Source organism: Papaver somniferum, chromosome 11 (genome assembly GCF_003573695.1).
Source record: "Papaver somniferum cultivar HN1 chromosome 11, ASM357369v1, whole genome shotgun sequence".
Classification (NCBI taxonomy): Eukaryota; Viridiplantae; Streptophyta; class Magnoliopsida; order Ranunculales; family Papaveraceae; genus Papaver; species Papaver somniferum.
The window spans coordinates 1,403,413-1,424,826 of record NC_039368.1 but is presented as its reverse complement, the minus strand read 5'-3'; the positions used below and the strand labels follow the sequence as shown (position 1 = coordinate 1,424,826).

The 21,414-nt window shown below is 35.7% G+C and overlaps 2 protein-coding genes across 2 annotated transcripts; both read left to right on the top strand.

Annotated features, from left to right (window-relative positions):
* The first annotated feature begins 8,856 nt into the window (after window positions 1-8,856).
* Window positions 8,857-15,541, top strand: LOC113322951 (myosin-2 heavy chain-like). The gene is made up of 18 exons (XM_026571157.1): window positions 8,857-9,090; window positions 9,661-9,873; window positions 10,044-10,139; window positions 10,322-10,374; window positions 10,542-10,638; window positions 10,945-11,018; window positions 11,190-11,304; window positions 11,819-11,929; window positions 12,443-12,519; window positions 12,738-12,804; window positions 13,376-13,441; window positions 13,651-13,758; window positions 13,863-13,993; window positions 14,268-14,334; window positions 14,449-14,516; window positions 14,611-14,704; window positions 14,800-14,870; window positions 14,972-15,541. The coding sequence occupies exons 1-18, from the start codon at window positions 8,941-8,943 to the stop codon at window positions 15,357-15,359; spliced, it is 2,046 nt and encodes a 681-aa protein (XP_026426942.1). The 5' UTR covers window positions 8,857-8,940; the 3' UTR covers window positions 15,360-15,541.
* Window positions 15,542-19,141: 3,600 nt separating this feature from the next.
* Window positions 19,142-20,659, top strand: LOC113323617 (probable membrane-associated kinase regulator 4). The gene has a single exon (XM_026571938.1). The coding sequence runs from the start codon at window positions 19,270-19,272 to the stop codon at window positions 20,431-20,433; it is 1,164 nt and encodes a 387-aa protein (XP_026427723.1). The 5' UTR covers window positions 19,142-19,269; the 3' UTR covers window positions 20,434-20,659.
* Window positions 20,660-21,414: the final 755 nt, after the last annotated feature.

The window sequence follows — 21,414 nt, the reverse complement described above, 5'->3', positions numbered from 1 at the left end:
AACTTATACCAATTACTTTATTGTCAAAATAAATCTCACAGTTGTTTTATCCCTAAGTTTTCATTCACTTTATTCCATACATCCCATATTTTATTTGCTATGCTATCTAGCCACTAGTTTATTGCGCAAATGGTCCGTTCCTTGATCATCGACTCAAAAAAAAAATTGGTTTACTCAGAAAAACAAATACTCCCTCCGTTTCTAAAAAATAGGCAGGTTTTCTTTTTTGGATATGTCAAATAGGCTTGTTTCCATATGTGGAAAGTCAAATGTTATGGTTTTACTACTATACCCATAGAGGGACCACTTCTTTCTCTATTTTTTTCATAATATAAAATGGGGACCGCTTCTCTGTCCTCTTTCTCTAATAAGAGATGAGTGGGGACCAAAGGATAGATTAGGAAAAAACATGGAAAAGTGGTTTCAATGATTAGTTTTCTTAATTTTTGTGAAAACCAAATAAGCCTATTTTTTAGAAATGGAGGGAGTATATTCAAAATTTCCAAGTCTCCTAAAATATCACCTCTTAGGAAGAGATTTCTACCATGCTTATTTTCCTAAAAAGTCTGTCCAAATCTCTGAAAACAACAAATCAATGACTCTCAATTCTCATTCGAATAACAGGGTGTTGGAAAGACTCTTATAAAATCCTAATCTCATAACGTGGAGTTTCGGAGAATTTATATGACTTAAAAAAGGTCACTAACCGATAACAAGAGATATTAGGAGACTCTTCAAAAATCTCTATGAACTAACAATAGATTTGAAACTCTCTGAAAATCACTTGAAATCTCAATTGACTATCTCCCTGTAAAACATACTACTTCCGTCACTCTGGGCTCTATCCAGAAAGAACCAGTGGCAATGATGAAAATTGAAAGACCGGTAGTGAACTCAGGTTCGTAGGAACAGGGTGTAAAATTTTTCCCAAAGGTCATACCAAAAAAATGAGCTAAACTAATTAGGTTTGGGGCCAGCTAATATGGAATTTCCCACATATGTTCTAAGCTGTCTTCGCCACCGGGAGTAATATAATCTCCTGTTCTCCTTTAATATCCCGAAGTTCCAATTGCACACATGTATTTAATCAACGCTCAATTGCACACATAATATTCAATAAGCGATTGCATTATGGATTGGATTTTTTCAAAGGTGCTACTTCGTAACTTGGATAAAATTGCAATAGCTTTATGGTACATCTGGAAACATAAATGCTCAATAGTTTTCGTAGAATTTACCCGGACCCAATGATTTTGGTGGAACAGATAAGGAAATTTCTAAACTCTTCTCCTCAAAAGGATCAAAACACAATAGCTAGACAAAATGGGAGCATTTCTAGTTTTCTCACCTGGTCAACAATAGAATCTGACTGGATAATATTTGTGGACGCTTCTTGTTGATACATGAAAATTATTACCCCTTAACAGGACTAGGGATCCCCTAAAGGGGTTCCAAATCCAACATGAAACAAAGGAGACTTGGGGACTAAAGCCCAAGTCCAGAAAGGAGTATCCATAAGGAGAAAAGGATAAGGAGGGAATTAAGGGGGAAAAAAGAGGTTGTATTAGAGAATGGATGGCATTAGTGGTAATTAAGGAGGTTTAGGACACGTAGCATGATGTCATAAAAGGATGGCTTTTGGGAAGTGTATAAAAGGAGGTACATAGTACAATGGAAAGCAAGTTCTTTCTCATACCATTCCTAGAAAATGTTGTCATTAAGGTGTAACTAGGATAGGTAGAACCAATATAACATTCACCCCTCAATGCTTCTTTCAAAAAAGATACCTTATCTATAGGTTATGCCCTTATCCTTTTTTCGCTAGATCACGAATCTTACATGCATATTGCAGCAGTTCGGACAAAGCGAATTCGGGTTTACAAGCTGAAGCTACAACTTTACTTATGGCAGGTAAATGATTAACGGAAAATATTCTATCTAGTGTATCTATTATAACAAATTGCAAACAACTCGCAAATATTATCCATAAAGGAAATATGGAGATTCCGTGGAAGGCAGAGAATACTATTGAAGAAACAGTGACTATCCTTAAAAAGCTTCCACAAGCGTGTATTCAATTCATCAGTAGATATCATAACTCGGTAGCTGATTCCGTGGCAAAAGAAGCACACATTAAATATCTCCAATACATGTCGACTCACTTAGATCAAAGAGTGCAAAAACATAGTATAACTTGTAATATGTTCTGTAAGCAAGAAATTTCTAACTTATTGTATAATATCTCTTGATTTATATCTATACCCTTTCCATAAAACAAAAATAACAATATTCCGAAGTTCATATTTGCAACCGTTTTTTTTTAACAAACTCCAATAATTCTAAATATGTTCAACCTAATATAATGTGGGCAATTCACGTCCTAAAATGTATTAACAAACTCCAATAATTCTAAATATGTTCAACCTAATATAATGTGAATTGTAGTCACCTGTGGGTGGCTATTATTTCACATGTATACAAACCATTTAGATAATCTTAATGCTTGTTTAACGTGTGAATAAAAACTACGTGTGAGCAGCATTGTTCTAATCGTTAAATCAAACTAAGAGGACTCAAAATATACAACACTTACCAGATAAGAGCATAACATCACTGTGGTGATAACTAAACTATCCAGCAAACATGTACAATTGCAAATACCACACTAACTTTTCTTGTGATATTGCACAGTCCCACTCAATGATATGGACATACTTGATCTGATCATAAATTTAGTCGCTTATAAACAATAATGAGTAACTCTAAAAAATCAATCACGAACATTTATTCAAAAGCATGCCATACATAAATTGTGAAAAAACTATCAACACCCTATAATCGAAAAATATCCAAACATAATGAACTTTTTCTTAAACTAAAATCGAGCATGAAGCAAGTCTATAAATATAATTCAATAATGAAATTTCGTTAAATAAAAAATCTTTGATGCATCTCTCGTTTAAATATGATACAAGCTTAAATATCATGATAAATAACAGATATATGATGAATTAATATGAAAGGTGTTAAAATAGTCAATGGATATCATTTTTCAGAAATATGGAGAAATTTATCAAAAATAAAACCTCAATTTCATAGAGGATGCAATAAGTTTTGGACAACATAATAAAAATTTGTAATAGGTTACTCAACTCGATAATGAGTTAATTTATGTAAATTTTCTTTTATGCACTGCCGAATATTTAATTACCATAATGTATGATCAGATATTGTACACTTCAATGTTATCTTAAACATGTGAACTCAAATTACCGGCGGGTAATTGTTGTTCTAATACATTTAAGAAAAACAATATTATAAGAACTTGACTTGATAAAGATTATGACTGGAAATATTATTTGACATCACTGTGGTGATAGACAAACAACTCAAAAATAATGCCATAATAACTGTTAAACCTTGCCTTTACGGCTTGGCGTATTCGTGCTTACAATAAAATTATTATTATTGCTAAGATAAAACAATCTAGTATCACTGTGGTGATAGCTAAAGAATTATGACCTAAGAATCTTAAGCACAATAATTTTAAACGTACAATTGAAATTATCATCAACATTGGGAGAAAAGTGAAAAATAATGATACAAGACACTCTCAAGATTCAATCAGTTCATATCCATAATATATTCATATCAATCAATGTTTTCATAAAATACACGAACTCAAATTTCCTGTGGGTGAATTCTGTTCTAATATATTTAAGAAAAAACAATATTACAAGCATTAGAAAAACTGTGATCATGGCCAAAAGTGATTTGACATCACTGTGGTGATAGCCAATCAACTAAAATAATGCCATTATCACATGATATCAATAACTGCAAAACCTTCATTTTACGGTTTGCAAATTCATGCTTATAATAACATTATGATTATTTTGAGATATAACACCCTAGCATCACCGTGGTGATAACTATAGAGTACCATAATAATTTCAAGTATAATCTCATAAAATCCAAAAAGAAAAACAATAATCTGAGAGAAATTATTCCCTAATTCAAAAGCACACAAACCATATCATAACATACACACAAATTTTACAGTGTTAAACATGGTTCGAATTAAAATCTTATAATGAATTCGGTAAGAAATCACCTCAGATTATATGTACATTAGTTTACAATAAAGCGGAAGCATATTAAGATGACCATATTGAAAAATCGTCTTTATAATTATTAATAACACATTATGATTAATAGTTTATTACACTGAGCTAAATCTATTAGTAAGTTTCCCGATCATAATCCATTCCTGTGAATGCGTAAAACTCGAACGGGTAGAAACAAAAAACAATCTGGATCCTCTTGAGTGCGACAAGATCGGGTTAGTAAGGACTGATCGAATTTTAAAGATGATCGAATCTAACGTAATACGGGTTATTTGTTACCTCTAAGCCTAACTTAACGAGCAACAATTAATACGTTTACAAATAACCCCTGATATTTTAGAAAAAAAGAAAAGACAAACGTGTGGCTACCAAAATTACTACCGGCCCATTAAATGATATACATTTTGACTTCACGGGAAACAATCAAACATTGAAACCCTCAAAAACTTCAGATTAGTTACACACTGGATAGGTATGGGTTGGACTGAGTTGATCCGATTGGACAGGATCGGTTTGGAACGGGTTTAAGTTCCGCACTATACAGACAATTCCAATTGAACTATAATTTTGGGCATACCAAAATCTTCGAAGGCATACTGAATGAAGACAAAAAAGGTTGTGAAATAGCAAAATCAGATAACCCCTTAACCCAAAATTTTTTTAATGGCAAATCTGCCCTTTACGTATTAGTGTTAATAACCTTGATTAGTGATTAAATATTTTGTATAGTGATTAAAATAATTTTCAGAATTATAAGAGTTGTTTAGATGAAAAATTTGAGGATGATTTGTTTACACAAACTCAAGATGATGATTTTTATGAGCCAAATCCTGATGATGAAGACATTGATGAGGAACCCAATGCTTCTAATACACAGGTACACTTATATCCTATACTTAATCTCACTTCTATAGCTCTCAATTATCAAAAGTTAGGTTTTTTGAATCATGCTTCGGCGAAACAGGTTGAGGTTCCGCTAACATCTATGAGCCGAATCTACCAATTGATGAACGGTTCGGCTTACTGAATCTGTTTACTGCATGTGCCGAACTTTTTGCTAGACACCAGTTCGGCTTATATGAAAGTTTCATAGTAAGCCGAACAACATCCTGAATAGCTCGGAAAAAAAATAATTACCGGTTCGGCTTATATTTCGAAAATCGTATGAGCCGAACATCAATTTGTTATTTTTTGGTTATAATATTGTTATTGGTTCGGCACATATTGAGAATATCGTAATAGCTGAACCTCGTTAATGTGCTAGGTTCGGCACATATTATGATTATCGAATACGCCGAACCCCTATGCATCTTTATCTGTGACTAGGTTCGGCTTGAAATTTCATGAAATTTCATGCCGAACTGTTCATATACACTTACAGGAAGCTTTTGTGAAGAACAGTTCGGCTAAAAACGCAACTCAATTTTGAGCCGAACCCAACACTGTAACCGTCATTTAATCAATGAAAAACAGCAAATAGGAGATTGGGTTTGTAAAACTTGCTTTCTTATCCTCATTTCCGGAGTTGGAGATGCAGTTGGTTCAATTTCTGGTTCAATTGGTGGTTGATTTTCAGTTTTTACACCTTCATCTTCAATTGGTTCTTCTTCTTCAATTGATGGGTTAAAAGACGATTTGGTTTGCCTAGTCCCTGCTTTTCTTTGTACGAGTCATTATGTGGTTGTTTAATCGACGATCAAATTTTTACGAATCGACAATTAATCACGATGATGAATTTTTTTTTTCGCAGGAGGGGGAATAGTTCGGCTAGAGGAGGAGGAGGAAGACGAGATGGTAAGGGAAACTGATTTTGATTTTTTAGAAAACTGATTTTAGATTTTTGTATTAAGGGTATATAGGTAATTGAACTACCCATAGGGTATCCCTTATAAGATCACTCAAGATGGGACTATTGTTTTGTATGCCTAGAAAGATTTTGGTATGCCCAAAATCTAGGGGTGAGCATAAAAACCGGAACCGCGGATTTAATCCGTATCCGTCCGCAAAATTGCGGATTTCACCCAAACCGTAAGACGTATGGGCCAGACACGGGTGGGATTCTCAAATCCGCATGCGGTGCGGATGCGGTTGCGGTTGTCATTTGAAAACCGCGGATTACCGCAACCGTAGAAAGAAGCAAAGTTTTCTTACCTGAGTATGAACCTAGGCCCAAAGAGAAAGAAGTGAAGTTCTTTGATCACTTAGTTAACTAAATGAATTTAGGCCCAAAGAGAAAGAAGTAAAGTCCTTAAAACACTAACTGAATTTAGGCCCAACAAATAGAATCAAAACTAAGTTAACTAACTGAATATAATCAAAACTAAGTTAAGACACTAACTGAATTTAGGCCCAACAAGTACAATCAAAACTAGGTCAAATCCGCGGTTAATCCGCAACCGGCCCGTACAATCCGCGGATCCGCAAAGGTTAAATCCGCGGGTGATTGGGCCGGTCACGGTTCAATTTTACAAATCCGCAACTTTGAAGGTTCGGTTACGGGTGACCCCTAATCCGCAACCGTCCGTCCGTTACACACCCCTACCAAAATCAGGGTTCTTCCGATTCATTTCATTACAAAAGTTAACTTTGAAGGCCCATTACACGCTTTAAGAGAAATAGGCCCACTAAGCTCTCAAAGAAGGAAACGTTTAGTTCTGTTCTCTTCCCAACTTACAGGAAAAACAGGCAAACCCTAAATAATTACTTTAGCGGCGATTTTCATTTTCATTCACACTGATTACAGATTACTGTAATAAGATGCTATCATGATACATTTATTTACGCCATGATAACCGTGATGCTTTGATATAAAAAATTTATTCAAAAAACACATGGACATGAATGAGGTCGCCAAGATAAGATTATTGCATACTATTAGTGGATGATCACGAGTTCTAAACGCAAGCTCTAAATGCCAACTATTGGTTTTAATTTTATAGATCGTTAATTAGGATCATGAACTTTATGATAATCACATAATCAAATACACAAAGATTAGTTTTTATGGAATACCTGGTAGCGCTAATTCATTGTATGCTACCGATCATCTTTGGAGCAACGATAATACCTTTTGTAGGTCGTGGTTTCTCTCTTGACCTTAACCCTAATAATTCATTCCTTGGATGATGGTTATTGTTTCCCTTTCATAGAAATGACCAAGTTCCTAGAATTTTATATTAAACATTAGATCTCCGTCCATCAAGGAAGAAATAATTAAGAAATAATAAAAATATTCTTAACTTTATTTCAGGCACATATGCAGTTGTAAGCCATTTGCCTGCGCTTGCAATTCCCCTTTGTTTGTTAGGCCGTAGTTTCTTTTATTTTTTCATTTCGTTCATCTACCCGACATTCCAACGTTTGGTTAAAGATGGACACGGTCACTTTGTTAAATTTGTTATTTTAAATATTCTCACCGTGGAAATCTTTGGATCTTATACAAACTGAAGATTTGCTCGCATCGGTAAGTAACGCTACAGCATAAACGAAGAAATTCGTGTATATCTACAATTTGGGAAGAATAGATCATTGATCATTAAGTGGTTGCAAACTTTAAGACTAGTTTGGTTTTGCTCAGGATCTTACATTTATTCAAGTTACTGGAATTTGCATTCTATCTACTTGTTGTACTGATGCTCGTTCAGAACGATCACGTCTTTCTTTTGTTTTCTCTATTTTCTTTGGACCTTGTCAGGGACCAGGGTGCACACGCCACAAGCAAGCTACTAGCTCGCGTCTGTAGTGTGGTGTGCATCCAAATGCCATAAACCTTTACTCAAGTTGCTTCTTAGCTTTTTTAACTTGTTGGCATCTTATCTTACTCTATATGGGAGTCTTAGCGTAAGACACGTATATGTGTCAGAATGTTACTCAGCACCAAAGCTCTTGTGCCAAAAACAAATCCTACAACAAAAACCAATCATTAGGCATGCGTATTTGCATGGTTGGGTGCCAGATCTTTACGTGCATATATATATATATAGAAGTAGAACGGACAACAAGTCTGCAAGCTGCTTTAAAACCAAATTTATGAGACATACTACAGTACAGCAGGTACGGAAATTTGCAACACCTATCTTATAGGGTACAATCACCATGGACGAGCAAATTGCTTAATTAACTTATATCACCTTCAATAACTTCTTGTTGGAAAAAATGATAAGGCAGGTATTATACTTGAGAAAGTTTGCTTAGCATCGGTAGGCCTTAATAAAAATTTACTTTTGCCGCATTACAGATCCAAGGCATTCACGCATTCATGCCCATCCAAGGATGAACCCTATAATGACCCCTTGTAGGCTTATACCTCACCGACTCAAAAGTGTCTTGCCAAGTTGCCAACCTCGGCAAGGTTTTTGGTTGCACCAGCCAGACTGAAAGAATCAAACTCATTTCATATCGACAAGATTAGATATACACGTGTACTGTCAGATGTAATCAGTCTCCAACCCATCCAAAACAAACGGCCAAGATTGTCAAAACGCTTATTAAACCTCGAGATTCAAAAACTAAATATTATTAACCCACTCACATCTAGCCCTCTCCAATACCCACAATATGATTAATCACATCTTTTAACCGGTCAAAGCGCCAAACACCGTCAACGAAAAAAAACCATTGGTTCTGTTCACCCTCGTTAATGAGAGGTCAACAAAAATACAAACCCTCACAATTCATCTTCTTCTTCATTTTTCCCTTTTGCCATAACCACATTTCAAAGTCATCACCAGGTCCATCATCTTCATCTTCTTCATTTCTCTCTTGAGATATTTTGCCCTAATTTCTGATTTTGCCCTAATTTGGGGATTGAATAATGTCATGGTTAAAGACAGCAGTGAATAAGGCAGTAGAAGTAGGTGCGAAGAATAATCTAACACGAACAGTACGTAACTACGCTGATACTGTTGTTCATCATGCTGGTCAAGCTGTTGCTGAAGGAGCTAAACTATTACAAGATCGCATTGTAATCCTCTCCTCCCACTCTTCTCACTGATTTCTTCATTTTTTTATTTTGATTTCTTTGATTCAATAGGTTTCGATTTAGGGTTTAGTGGGATTGATTAGATTGGGTTGGTTTTCTTGCATGTGGGATCTTGATTGATTACTACTAGGGTTTTGCGTGATAGTTGTTTTTAGTTAGGATTGTGGGCATGGGGCAATTGGAAAAATTCCTGGGGAAACAAGGGGCAAAATTCAAGGGTTTTAAGAGCAAACACTAGTGACATTGGGGATAATCTGATACTTCTATTTTTTAGTGACATTGAGCAAACACTAGTGTAAATGCCTTGGGTGTCGAATCTATTTTTTCTTCTTCTTACAGTTTCTGAATGGATTTAGTTTCTGATTGTTCTTGCATGTAGAAATTAGTTGAGATTTTTTGATTGATTAGTGTTTGGCTTTTGTACTGGGTACTAAAACATGACGATTTGGAAACAATCAGACATTGGGTTATTTTATTAGTTCAGGGTTTTTATTTGTCTTTAGATTTTTAGGAATGGGGCAAAAGATAAAATCCATAATATTGATGTTTCAGGTAGCCAGGAATTTTAAGAGTTTTAAGCATACATTAAAGAGATTGGAAGAAGCTGCAGTTTCTTGCAAAGGACAAGAAAGAGTTCAATTGCTGCAGAGATGGTTGATAGCTCTGAAAGAATGTGATAAGCTTTCGGCAGGATCTGCAGAACATGCTACCGAACAACCTTCTCCATCTGTTGAATCTAAGGATTCTCCAAAGAGCCCTTCTCTAGTATGTAAAACTTGTGAACCAATACTGATATTCTGTTACGTAGTCTAACATGGATTCTGTGATTGTTTGCTCTGCGAAAGTTATTATGATATGCTAGGAAAAACACTCTTTTTCAGGCTTCTTGTCTTATTTTTAACTGCATTTGTTGTTTCTCTTTTTGTTTCCTATAGGTTCTATATTATGATCCTGAATTGGGTGGCGAACCATTGAACTTTCATGATGTATTTCTTCACAGTCAAGCTCTGGAAGGATTAACAATTTCCATGGTGAGTTAGATGAATGCAGATGATGTCTGTTCCATGGTATGAGTTTCTTTTAATTTAAAAAATAATTGGCATGTCTGTGGTCATTCAGTAGTCTGCAACTGTTAAATATAATCTGTTATCATCTTTCTTATTATTCTTGAGTAAGGAAGAATATACTTTAATCTCAATGCTTTCCTACTCAGATTCTCGAACCACCAACTGAGGAAGAAGTTTCTTTACTGCTGGTAATATTCAGGTAATATCTCCGTCCTGCTGGCATTGCTTATGGTTTGGACATAGCAGCAGAAACCAAGCTGTCCATGCCCTTTTGTTTATTATTGGTTAACTAGAAAATATCTGTGGAAGTACAACACGCTGGCCTAGTTAGAGTTTCATCTTAACTTCGAGTTGGTTGGACTGCAGACTCTGTCTTACTGGAGGAAAGGAAGTTCATAATGCAATTGTGAGCAGTATACAAGATTTGGCTAAAGCCTTCTCAAGCTACCAAGATGAAGTATTGGTAAACGCACATGACTCAGTGTTTATCTTATTATTATTGTATTGATATGTGGCCAGCAAATAATAAGAAGGGATATGTTTCAAAACAAATTTAAAAAAAATAAAAGGGAAAAGTAGGGTTAGATTCAATCAAGAACTTAGTGGTAGGGTTGAGTCCCAGGTGAAAGCTGATCTTCACAAAAAATTTATGCAAATTGCCCCCCAAAGCTGCTTATCAAGAGACTCTGCTTATTTGTTTATCATGTCAACACCATGACACCAAATGTACGATGCTTCAGTTTCTTAGCATATGCGGTTGCTTTTTCAGGTAAAGAGAGAAGAATTGCTACAATTTGCACAGTGTGCAATATCTGGGTTGAAGAAAAATGCTGATCTTTCAAGGTGGGGTTGCTTCTTCTTGAATTTTTTAGTGCTTCTGGATTCTGTTCATTGTGTTTCTCCTTGTATGTTTTTGTTATATTTGTTTCCTCAGTTTACTTTCTGTAAGACTAAGATTGTCTCCATTATCTGTTTTTCTTCTCTTTGTGATTGTGATGGGCTTTGGCGTCACAGAATAGATGCTGAAGCCTCAGCTTTACTGGAAAAACTAGAAGAAAAGAAAGCGTCCAAGGTCCCCTCAGGTGAAGGTGATAAAGACGCGTCAGAAACAACAACTTCCAAGATAGAGGTGACTCTAGTTTCAAGACTCGTCATGTCAACAGATTATTGGTGTATCAATATGACATTGTTTTATGAACTTGCATGAGTGGTTAATACAGTTAACACTATGAAGAGCCAGGTACCGGCGTGAGACAAGTCCGGCATGTTGTAGAGTTTTTATGTTCTTATTCATGAATATCAGTAATAGAAGAAGCATATGAGGTAGTCAATAGTAATATTTACATAACATTTTTCTTAACATGAAGGAAACTCCGGTTTTAAGGTTCATTAGTAATAAACAAAAAAAATCAATAAGAATGCAAACTTTTCTTTTTGACAACCTATAGATCAAAGTATCTGTATTACCAATGACACTGTATTCTAGGTGATACTTCCTCGAAATCTCTTCCTTCAGTTAAGTACTTCTCGTTGGACAGATAGTTTTTTTTTTTTAGTTATTATATCTGTATCATTGGCATGGCTTCTTATGTTAAATGAAACATGCAGTAAGCTTCCCTGTTTTTTTTCTTTTTCTTTTACAGGCTCTAAAGGAAGAGCTTGCAGAAGTGCGTCTTTATTCCAAATTAGAAGCCCTTGTGCTACAGAAGAAGTTCTTAAACAATGGGGACTCACCGGAGGTTCATGCTCAAAAGGTATTTCTTTTGTCACTTCTATTAGTATATTAGGAGAAGACACTCTTGTTTCTATTCATTAAGGTATACTCCCATGACTTTATCCATTACTAATACACACAATCACGCAACATAGTGTTTCTCACAAAAGTTGCTGTAAGAAGCAATTGGAAAGAAAAAGTTTGAACAACAACCTGTGCTTGCGATAACAGGGTCTAAATGCAATAAGTGCATCAAATGAAATGCTCTCTCTGCTTTCATAAGCCCCTCATCTATTCACTTTCTTTCAATGTTTACTTAATAATATATCAATATGGCTTCTGTGTATGAAATCTACTCTCTTGTCCAATTTATGTCATCTTTGGTTGGTTAACAGCTTAATTTTCGTGGGCGCTGTTGGCTGTCAATTTTTTTTACCTGGAGTTCAGCGTAATTTGTACGTCTACTGATAGAAGTTTGAAGCAGCTTCATCCATTTGTCACTCTGCTGCTTCATATGGTTTATTAAATCTCTTTTTTGTTAACGACCCCGCAGGTCGACAAATTGAAGGTTTTGTCGGAATCTCTTGCTAGCTCTACATCAAAAGCAGAAAAGCGCATTTCAGAACACAGGTTTGGAAAGACATAAATTTTCTGTTTTTTCCGTGATTCCATTTTCCCTTATCAGTTCTGGTTGATGGATTGAATTGGACCTCTATAGAGGAAACAGAGTATCACAGACATAGTTAGATGATTAAGATTTTATTTTTTAATAAAATGTCCAGTTAATGTTTATGTTCCCTCTTTTCTTGTCAAATAGTGCTAATGCATTTCTTCCGAATTTCGAGTAGGAAACATAAGGAAGAGGCTCTTAATTTTCGTGTGACCAAAGCCAGTGAAGTTACCGAAGCTGAGAAGGTACTGTATTTTCAAATACATAAGTTTTCTATATACCTATATAAGGTTACTGTCCCGTTTAGCTAGGAATACGCAATTATGAAGCTGAAAGCATGCTCATCCAGTGCTCTTTATTCCTTGTACAAGTATAGTATTAGTTTGAATTTCTCGGTCTGTCTGGAAGTTTCCAATGGGTGATATTTTGAATTTGAAGATTATTTTTTGTGCGTAAAATTGATGATACGACTCAGTATAATCTGATCACTGAAGGAATAGAAAACAAAATCTTCTGACTTTATCATAGAGCCATTGGAGGCATCAACTGATCAGTATCATGCTACTCCATGATGCTTTACATGTCTAGTTCTGTCTATTATGTAAGATTTAAGAAAGTCCAATTCCCAGTGAGATTGTTACAGGCTTCTATTTGCATATATCAGAAAATAGCCACCTCATCCATCACTTTCACTTTACATTTATTATACAGTACGGTGAGGTTTATGCGTCATTTTTGTGTTGAAATTCGAATTAAGTATAAAGTATTACTCAAAGGTAACTGTAGGTCACCTGTTTATTTGTGTCCCTTCTGCAGGAATTAGGAGCTGAGATTTCTGCATTAGAGAAGCAGCGGGATGAACTGGAAGCTGAATTAAAAAAGGTATTTCTGTCTGATCTTTGTTACATAGATTTGCAACACTTCCACATCTAACATGATGGAACTCTTTTTTTGTTAAGTGTTCATGCTACCATGGAGATTGTATATTAAGGGACACATTTGACTAGTTAGACTTTAGAGTTTGTTGGAGCATTGTTGTATTCAAAATTTTTCAAATATAATTGTATTCATTAACAGGGCTTATTTTGCAGGTCAATACATCCTTGTCTGCTGCTCTTGGACGACTTCGAAACACCAAAGAAGAAAGGGATCAATTTGATGAAGCAAGCAATCAGATTGTTGCACACTTGAAAACAAAGGTTTGCTGTTTGCTTCGGCCGATATGAAAATTATCTTTTTGTAACAAGAGTGGGCCACTTGTTATCTTACATGTATTTTGGTTTATTACTTTTGTAAAATATAGGAAGATGAGCTTTTGAAATCGATTGCTTCAAGTAAAGTTGAAGCAGACATAGTTCATACATGGATCAATTTCTTGGAGGATACTTGGGTTCTCCAATCTTCATACTCAGAACAAAAGGATAAGCATGCCAAGTACGATCTTCTCTTCTTTCTGGTAGCGGGATTGTAATATTTTTGGTAGTTGTATATCTTATGTAAGAAAATGAAGACCCAGGGGTTGTTGTATATCATGAGGCCTTCATGAGAACCAACTGTTTTTAGTTAAGCTTATGAATTCCAGCCCGCCCTTATGGCCTTTTTTCACAAGTGAAACCATTGAACTTGAGCGGTACACTCTAGTTTTAACCAATGGTACATGGATTTGAATTCATGATTGATGTTTTTCTTTCTTTTCTTTTGTTTCAAGTGAGGAGCTGGAGAAGTATGGAGACTACTTTTCAAATCTGGTCATCCGCAGCCTCTCTGCTTACAAGGTGCTTACTCAATCGTTGAAGCTAGGTTGCTTATGACTTACTATTTTTCAAATATGCAAGGCAGATTGAAGCATTTTATTCGTATTAGCTTACTATCATTTATCTTTTGTGTAGCACGAGTTGGGGCCTTCTATCATCCGTATCAGACAGTTCGTTGAGAATCTGAAGAATTTAAATGAAGGGTAATGTGGACCTAGAATGAATGAACCATTGTTTCCTATGAAAAGGTTATTTTGCTTAAATTGTTTGGCATTGTCTTTTCATCTGTTCTCACAGGTCAGACATTACATCTGGTTTAGATGCCGAAGGCTCAAAAGTAATGAACCCACGGAAAATACTGGAGGAGGAATATCTAGAATTTGAAGCAAAGGTTTCATATGATTACCCATATTATCTTTTATGCTGTGGTTCTTTCATACTGGTGTGGTAGTGACTGGTTATTTATGTACTCTTTCCCTCTTTCAGATTTCAACCACCTTCAGTGTAGTGGACAACATGAAAGAGATGTTTTATGCCCCAAAAGGGAAAATTTCACGGTATGATTCTTCTGTCAAGCTGCTACCTGTTTTTTCTATTCATGAGTCAACTGATATTCATGCACCCAGTTTTTGAAAATTGCAAAACTTTGTTGATGCAGGAAAGATGATGAAAAAGTGAAAGAGCTGTTTGATTCTATTGAAGAAATAAGAACGGAGTTTGAATCCATCGAGAGACCAATTTTGGAGATTGAAGAAACTCCAGAAGCAGCAAAACAGACTCCATCTGGTGAAACTGCGGCAGTGAATCCTCCCAACCCTACACAGATCATCGAGACATTGATGTCCAAGAAAGAGGAACGTCCAGTGTCCCCCACTATTCAACCACAACAACATTCTTTGGACACTGAAGCAGAACTAGCAAAGCTGGAATCAGAGTTTGGACAGGTTGGCCAAGACTACTCGGCAGAAGAGGTTGGAGATTGGGAATTTGATGAACTTGAAAAGGAACTAAGATCTGGTGATTCAGCTGCAGAAGCAACCAAATAGAAGCAACCCATGTTGCTCGTTTGAGCTTAGTCTTTGTAGAAGGTAATGTCCCATACACCATTATATACGTACACAAGATGTAAGCTGTATGTAATTAACATACATGAACTCTAAAAACTGCTACATTTTAATCGGACTTGTTCTTTTATTATATGAAACTAGATCAGCTTCACTTTCAAAAACTTCATATAATCTGAACTTTCTGCATTTACATGGGGCTTTATGTTTTGCTTTCTTATACTTGATGTATTGCAATTTGCAAATGCCGACTGTTTGAAAGCCGTGACACTTTTTCCTTGCACCTATAAAAATGCCCAGCAGGACCACCGAACTATTCCTTTCCCATGAATACTGGGATGGAATTTGCTTGAAAGCTATATTGTGTTTTTACTATCCAGTAATCTATTCCGCTTTTACAATGCTGCTTATAGTTCTGATGGCTGAAGTAGGCAGAAAATTTGATACATGATCCAGAATGATGGAAGCTCCGGATACTGGACATTCGTTCTGAACGGAAGGAAGCCTACGTCATCCAAATCCGGCGACCTTGATGATTCAAATCTTCCCCAGAATTCCCACACTTTTTAACTAAATGTTAGGGGGTCCGGGTCATGATGTAGAAAAGGAGTGATTTAGAAGTTAAAAAGGTTTTGAAATAGAGGAAGACAAAACAAAGCCTCGAGCTTTGAATCATTTGAATTCCACTCTCAATCAATTCATCTCCTTGTTCCTAGCCAAACCCACCATTTTCATTGGGTACCGAATTGAATCATTTCGTTTTCAATCTTGTTTTCTTTTCTTTTCTAGTTTCAACTTTCAAGTGAAGGGGTCAAAAAAAAAAAAAAAAATATTTGCCCTTTACAATGACATCCCAAAAAAGAGATTGATACCCACCACCATTCCCCAATACAAATCCTCAAACAACTAACTACTTGATTTGAAATATCCCTCTTACCAAAGTTGTCAAATTGACCAAAAGTCTTGTCACCAAAACAAAACATTTTATGGAATCACAACACATAAGCCATTCATTGCCCTGGAATCCGGATGCAAAAGTAGTACAAAGCATATTAAGTGCTCTATTAGAGCATCCACAGTCACGACCAAATTTGGGGACTATACCCAAATTTGGTCTCAAAACCAGCCGTAATGGAACGGACTAAAACTATATTTAATCGAGATAATTAGGGTTTGGGACCAAATCTGGTCGCCGACCCAGACTAAAATCAGTTATAGTGGGACGGGGTTATTATGAGCGTATGAATCCAGACGGGAGTATAGTGAGCGCTTCACACCGGGCGTATGTATAAAGAACGCATGATATTGGGACGGATGTATAAAGAGCGTATGAATGAGGCGTATTTATAAACACCGCCGGACCAAACGGATGTAATACATACGCCCCAGACCGAGCGTAATTGTATTATAAGTCCCAATGGGACGCTGTTTTAATGTGCGCCTGGTTGGGGCGCTGTTTTAATGTGCGCCTAGTTGGGACGCTGTTTTAATGTGCGTCTGTTCTAAACACTTTAGCAATTTGTTCTAAACACTTTAACAAATTGTTCTAAACACTTTAGTCAATGAACTGTGGGGCATTACATGATTATACTTAATAACATTTTAGCAATTACTAATCAAACCCACTAATTAAACACATCTCACCAGGTGCATTTTGTATCTCCGTCCCACCCAGACGCACTTTATATCTCCGTCCCATCCAGACGCAATTTCTATCTCCGTCCCACCAAACGCACTTTCCATCTCCGTCCCTTGTCCGGCGTAAATTATACCTACGTCTCAATCAAGCGCGCATTATACCGCCGTTTCATTCAGACGCATATTATAAACACGCTTCATCAAGAAACGTGGATATAAGTTCCGTCCCGCATCAAGCGTGGGTATAAGTTACGCTTCACCAAATTTTGGTCTACTCCCATTGTGCTTGAACACACAGAATACCAAATTTTTTTGGCTTTTAGTCTGGCTTTTGGTATTTGGCCCGTTTCATGACTGTGGTTGCTCTTAGGTCCTGTAATTTCTTGAAGCATCATAATCTATGACTATATTCTCTACAGTGTGGTCTCTGCTATGAAAAGTTGGCTACTTAATTTTTTCTTTTTTCATGCTTGGATTCAAGCATGTGGTGTCATGCCTCAGTGCATGCCCACATTCTCTCTGCATGTTTGGAACTGGATGCAATGCAGTATTAAATTTACTTGTTGGGATTGCAAAAATGCAGTAGTTTTGAGAGATGAGAAGATTCAAAATTTGAATTTTTACATGGAGAAGCATTGCATCTTTCACTAAAATTGTAAGAAGCTATGCTATGGATTAGAACTTTTAAGTTCAACATTTTGATTGTGAATATGTTTTCTTTTTTTTTTTTTGATGCAAATTGAAATTTAACTATCAGTTAACTTCATTAAAAATTCAACTACACAATTATAGATTTTGGGTCACTGGGCAGATCTTGAATCATAAACGAAGAAGGCCTCTATATGGTGTGGTCATGGATTTTGGTGTTTTAAAATATCACTAGTTTCTTCTCCACCATGAGATCATGGCGTCATGCCTCCAAGAAGTGCCCGCCCTCACTCTCTCCACCACATTCATCAATTCATGCAAACTAATATTAAAATTGTGGGAAATGATGCAACAAATTAACAAGTCATTGAGATGTGGGAAATTCAAAATTTGAATTTCTACTATATTAGTATTTTTTTGTTACAACATCATCGTGGAGATGAAATTGTATAAAAATCAAAGAACATAACCCTATCCATTCTCTTTTTTGAGTATTCCCATATGGATGTGCATTCTTCTGTTCCCATCCATATTCATTAATTCTTTCTTCTCCTTATCAAAATTCTTTATTTTTTCTCTTAATAGTTTGTCTAAAATCTGAAAACAGTTTCTGAATTCGGGTCCACTCAAATGTTTTCTTCTTCTTCTGATCAAAAACTTCATGGTTTCATCATCAAGATTGTCATTGATTATTTTTTTTTGGCTACACTGATTAGATATAAATATTTTCAGTTATGGTTTGACAGTACATTATTTATGTAACGAACGAGCCTAGCTAGCTACTATCAAAGCAAACCTGAAATTCTGTTGTTTTCACCTTTCCTTATCATCATCCAGTTATGCAAGTTGCTGCAGTTAATTATCAAAGCCATCCATATTACTGTTTGATCCACTACCATCATTTTAACCACTCGAGGAAAAATAAATAAACAGGGACCGCTTTGTTGGCGAGGGCTGGACCTTAATTTAAGAGACTAGCACTGCATTCAATCTTCAAGCAGCTTACCTTTCTTGTGTACAGGAGACTCTTCACTTGACATAGTCATGCATGATTAAAGAAATGGTAATTTAGCAAAATTAATTATCTGGGGTGCCAATCGGCTCCCATAGCATGTTTCTGCAGATTTTCACATGATATCTCCTAAATTTTTTATTGTTTTTCATTATTTACCCTCGTACAATGTGTTGTGGTTTTCAGGTAGTTATTTTTATCTTCAATTCTGGCTTCGCCTCGCTGTAATTGCAATGATATTTTACAGTTTTTTTTTTTAATTTTTTTTATTTTACAAGCCCATTTTTCTGTCTGTAATACAAACAAGAAACACACAATAGTAAAAATAACCATGAAAATTCCATAACATCCTACTATTATTTTATTAAAACTAAGGTGGTTGGTGTTGGGCAATTGAGAAAATTCTATCAATATTTTTTAGAGGGATTCAAGTTTCCAAAACAAAGTCTGACAACTTAATTTTTTATTTTCCAAACTTAGAAACTTAGGAACCATCCCCACTTAAAAGGATTCTCTCCTCCTCACTCCCCATCTCAAACAACCTCTGCAACCCATACACTCCAGACACAAGAACAGGTTTTTGCAGTGGAAGAAATGGGTAAAGATTCACCATCATCATCATCAACTAGCAACCACCACAATGTATTATCAGATGAAGATGATTACATAGACATTGAAGTAAGCTCATCATCACCAACACCAACATCCTCCTCATCATCAACTTTCTATTGTAGTTACTCAAACATCACATCACCAAACCCAAGAGAATTTGAATTCCAAATGTTCTCAACATCAAAATCATTAGATAACAAAGAAAATACAACCACCACTTCACCAGCTGATGAACTTTTCTATAAAGGAAAACTTCTTCCTCTTCATCTCCCACCTAGATTACAAATGGTTGAAAAGCTTCTAAAAAATTCAAAGAGTTTTGATGAAGAAATCAGCTCCTCTCTCATTACTCCATTAACAACTACACAAAATACTCCATTCACTTCTTGTAACATTTCACCAACAGGTTCATGTCAAGTGAGTAGAGAATTGAACCCAAATGAGTATTTCTTTGAAGATTTCAGCACTCTGTCAAGTACTGAAGCTATAAAGATGAAGTCATGGATGAAGAAACTCAAAAAGTATTCTTCATTAGGATTGAAGTTTAAATCTTATTCGAGAGCTTATCTTAAGGCTTTGTTTACTTATAAGTCTGGCTGTTCAGATGAAGCTTCATCCTGCAATGCCCAACCAACAACAAAGGTTACCGGAAATGAAACGGTTGCGAAAGCGAAAGAATGTTTGAACAAGTGTGTGAAAGCAGGGAAGAAGAGCAATCCATTTGGGTTGATTCAGAAACAGAGGATTGTTGTCAATGGAGATGGAATTGAGAAGGAGAAAATGATTGAAGATAATAGCAGTCACAGAAGATCATTCTCAGGAGCTATAAAGAGATGTACTAATCCTACTACTATTAGTAATACTACTTCGTCATCATCATCATCTGGTTCTGGTTCATCAAATTCTTCATCGTTTTCATCCAACAATGGTTATTATGAAGTACAATTGTTGAAGAGAAGTAATAGTGCAAATTCAGAGATTGAATCATCAATTCAAGGAGCTATTGCTCATTGTAAACAGTCTCAACATCAACAACAGCAACAACTGTATAGGTCTGGTACTAGAAAGACTGTTAGTGAAGTTGGGTTAACTGTTTCGAGGATTGCTGATGATTATCAAGAAAGACCACAACTCTGTAGAGGATGATGATTGTTCATTGACAGTGGGCTACCCCATTGCTGCTCATCACAGGAAACTCAGCCATTATGGAAGAGAGAAATAAGAGGAAAAGGACTTGAGTAGTACTACAAATCTTTGTCTTTTGGTTTTCTGGGTATTTTTGTTTTGATTTTCTGTAATCTTTGGCTCAGTGCTATGTTCAGATTCTATGAATGGTTTTTACTGTACTCTGCTCTCATTATGTTGTTGAAATGGTCTTTCTGTGAAAATTTACCTATGGAAATGAAATTTACTATGTGCTTGTAACTTATTTTTGTGAAGATCTTACTCCTTCAAATTTCTGTCCGGTTGGTATTCAAGGTGTGAGATCCTAAACAAATTCACAAGTTTTAGTAATTTTATTTTTGGTATGGCAAAAATAAAATTTATAATATTATAATAATTGACACATCTAATGTATTAAAAGGCTGAAATTCTAAACATATGACGGTAAGGATTACGAATCTTGAGGATCAAACATCTATCAACAAGCTCAAGGGCTATGGGAAGAGATGCCGTCCGGCAGGTTGACCTGCTAAACAGACTGATTTTTTTGTTAATGCAAAGACTATAGCGCTTTTGGTAGTAAATATTCTTGTTTTCTGTTTCAGCAGCTCACCATATGCAAATAATCTTTTGACAATGTAAACTTATAGTAAATTTTGAATGAAGAGAAGTCAAAAAGGATTTCTACTTGTTGAGCCAAACTTTATATATGGAAGTCAAGTTACTATCCCCCATTACCTAACTGTAGATATAATGGTGGTGGTACTGAGAAATTTTCCTTACATAATACTCTGGAAATAATCCTTTTGTTTGGTTGTTTTCAGGCTTTACCCACCACTATGATAGATTCCTAACAACAACAAAAAGACTCTTGAAAGTCTGACAATTATTTTCTTTGCAAAGCAAAGCATCATCTTACTCCTCTTTTCACTTCTTTTACTTAATAGATACAAAGATGTTCCA